Below are 1,865 nucleotides of genomic sequence, written 5' to 3'. Positions count from 1 at the left end.
GCCGCCTCCCCGGGGACGCTCGGGGCCCCGGGAGCGCCCGGGCTGGGCAGATTTCCTGATCCGGGGACCGCGGGGCACCTCGCCATTGGCCCGCGCTGTCACATGGACTCCAACTTTGTTCACTTGACAGTAAGTAGGAGGGTTCCACGAAACAGGAAAACGAGTAAAGGGGGGGACAGGAATAAATTTTAGGAGAGAGATATCTATTATTTTTTTTTTCGTGTGTGCAATTCTAAGAAATTAATGGCCATGAGCTCGTTTTTGATCAACTCCAACTATGTGGACCCCAAGTTCCCACCCTGTGAAGAGTATTCCCACAGCGATTACCTTCCCAATCACTCGCCGGAATATTACAGCAGCCAGAGGCGAGAGAGCACTTTCCAGCATGAAGCGATGTACCAGCCGCGGTCAGCCTGCAAGGAGCAGCTCTACGCGTCCTGTCAGAGCTCCGGCCCCCAAGCAGCGGTGTTATCCCCCCGGGGTCATGTCCATCCTCCGGCCGGACTGCAGAGCCACCTCTCTGAGCCAAACCGTCCCTGCGAGCCGGTCACCCCCAGCCCACCACCCTCCTGCAGCCAAAACTCTCTCAACCAAAGCCCTTCCAGTTCCTCTTGCAAAGAGCCGGTAGTTTACCCCTGGATGAAAAAAGTCCATGTAAGCACGGGTAAGTGAACTAAAGTGGCTTTGCTTTATACTGAGTAGCACCTCAAAGTCTTGTAGAAATCTTATTGCACCAGTTGTAAAATAACCATTCGCGGAGATTTACGATCGCCTGTTTGCAGAGCGGTATAATTACATCCTCCATAAATTTTTATTGCTCTGCTTGGCCATGTGCCTTTGAAGTCTCTGTTACCATCCTCCTCCAATTTCTTGCAGGCTACTTTTTTTATGGCTGTTGAATCTTCATAAGTTAAGTTTTATGTTTTCGTAATTTGTATTTAAGTGGCGGGTTGAGTAAACTTTTAGCATTTTCCCCTTACTCCACTCCTCCCCCTTTTTTTTAGTGTGATATTTAAAAAAAAGGAGTGTCTGTGTTTGCCTGTTTGCATGTGTGCAGGAGGAACTTTAAAGATTTGGGGATAACGGCGTGATGCTCAAGTAGAGGTGTGTGTATATATGTGTATATACACACGCAGAGGGCATGGAAAATGTGTCCAGGGGACCTTATAAAAACGTTTAGACAGGAATACACGTCAAGCAGTGAGGATGGAGGTGGAGATTTGGAGATAGGTTCTGGGTATATTTTTAGAAGCTTTGCGGTGTGGTTTTTTGAGTATATCCCCCCACCAAAAGAATGTGTGATGCTTTTTGGGGGGGGAAAGGACCCATTTAAGGAACAGCTCAGTAATTCTTCTGCTCTTTTTTTTCCCCCTCCTTTTTTTTTTTTCCTTTTTTTCTTTTTCCTCCTTTGTGTTTGTTCAGTAAACCCCAATTACTCAGGAGGGGAACCGAAACGCTCCCGCACAGCCTACACCAGGCAGCAAGTCCTGGAGCTGGAGAAGGAATTTCACTATAACCGCTATCTCACCCGGAGGCGCAGGGTCGAGATCGCCCACTCCCTCTGCCTCTCCGAGCGCCAGATCAAAATCTGGTTCCAGAACAGGAGGATGAAATGGAAAAAAGATCACAAGTTACCAAATACCAAGATCAGGTCTAATTCTTCCAGCTCCTCTACCAGCCTGCAGATCCCACAAGGAGGATCTCAAAACCGATCCCATGGACCAGGTTCCAGAACAGGAGGATGAAATGGAAAAAAGATCACAAGTTACCAAATACCAAGATCAGGTCTAATTCTTCCAGCTCCTCTACCAGCCTGCAGATCCCACAAGGAGGATCTCAAAACCGATCCCATGGACCAGCCACCA

General features: G+C 48.3%; 1 protein-coding gene across 1 annotated transcript; it reads left to right on the top strand.

Moving 5' to 3' along the window:
* Nucleotides 1-102: 102 nt before the first annotated feature.
* On the top strand, nucleotides 103-1,745 carry HOXB4 (homeobox B4). The gene is made up of 3 exons (XM_010289215.1): nucleotides 103-129; nucleotides 238-664; nucleotides 1,423-1,745. The coding sequence occupies exons 1-3, from the start codon at nucleotides 103-105 to the stop codon at nucleotides 1,743-1,745; spliced, it is 777 nt and encodes a 258-aa protein (XP_010287517.1).
* The last annotated feature ends 120 nt before the right edge of the window (nucleotides 1,746-1,865 follow it).

Source organism: Phaethon lepturus, unplaced genomic scaffold (genome assembly GCF_000687285.1).
Source record: "Phaethon lepturus isolate BGI_N335 unplaced genomic scaffold, ASM68728v1 scaffold37316, whole genome shotgun sequence".
In the NCBI taxonomy this organism is placed as follows: Eukaryota; Metazoa; Chordata; class Aves; order Phaethontiformes; family Phaethontidae; genus Phaethon; species Phaethon lepturus.
Note: the sequence above shows the minus strand (reverse complement) of the source record. Positions and strands in the feature narration are given on the sequence as shown.

Bases quoted from the DNA above. Each gene is read 5' to 3' on its own strand.
- HOXB4 (XM_010289215.1), top strand. From the start codon at position 103: ATGGACTCCAACTTTGTTCACTTGACA. The intron at 130-237 runs GTAAGTAGGAGG...TGCAATTCTAAG, and splicing joins CCAACTTTGTTCACTTGACA to AAATTAATGGCCATGAGCTC. The intron at 665-1,422 runs GTAAGTGAACTA...GTGTTTGTTCAG, and splicing joins AAAAGTCCATGTAAGCACGG to TAAACCCCAATTACTCAGGA.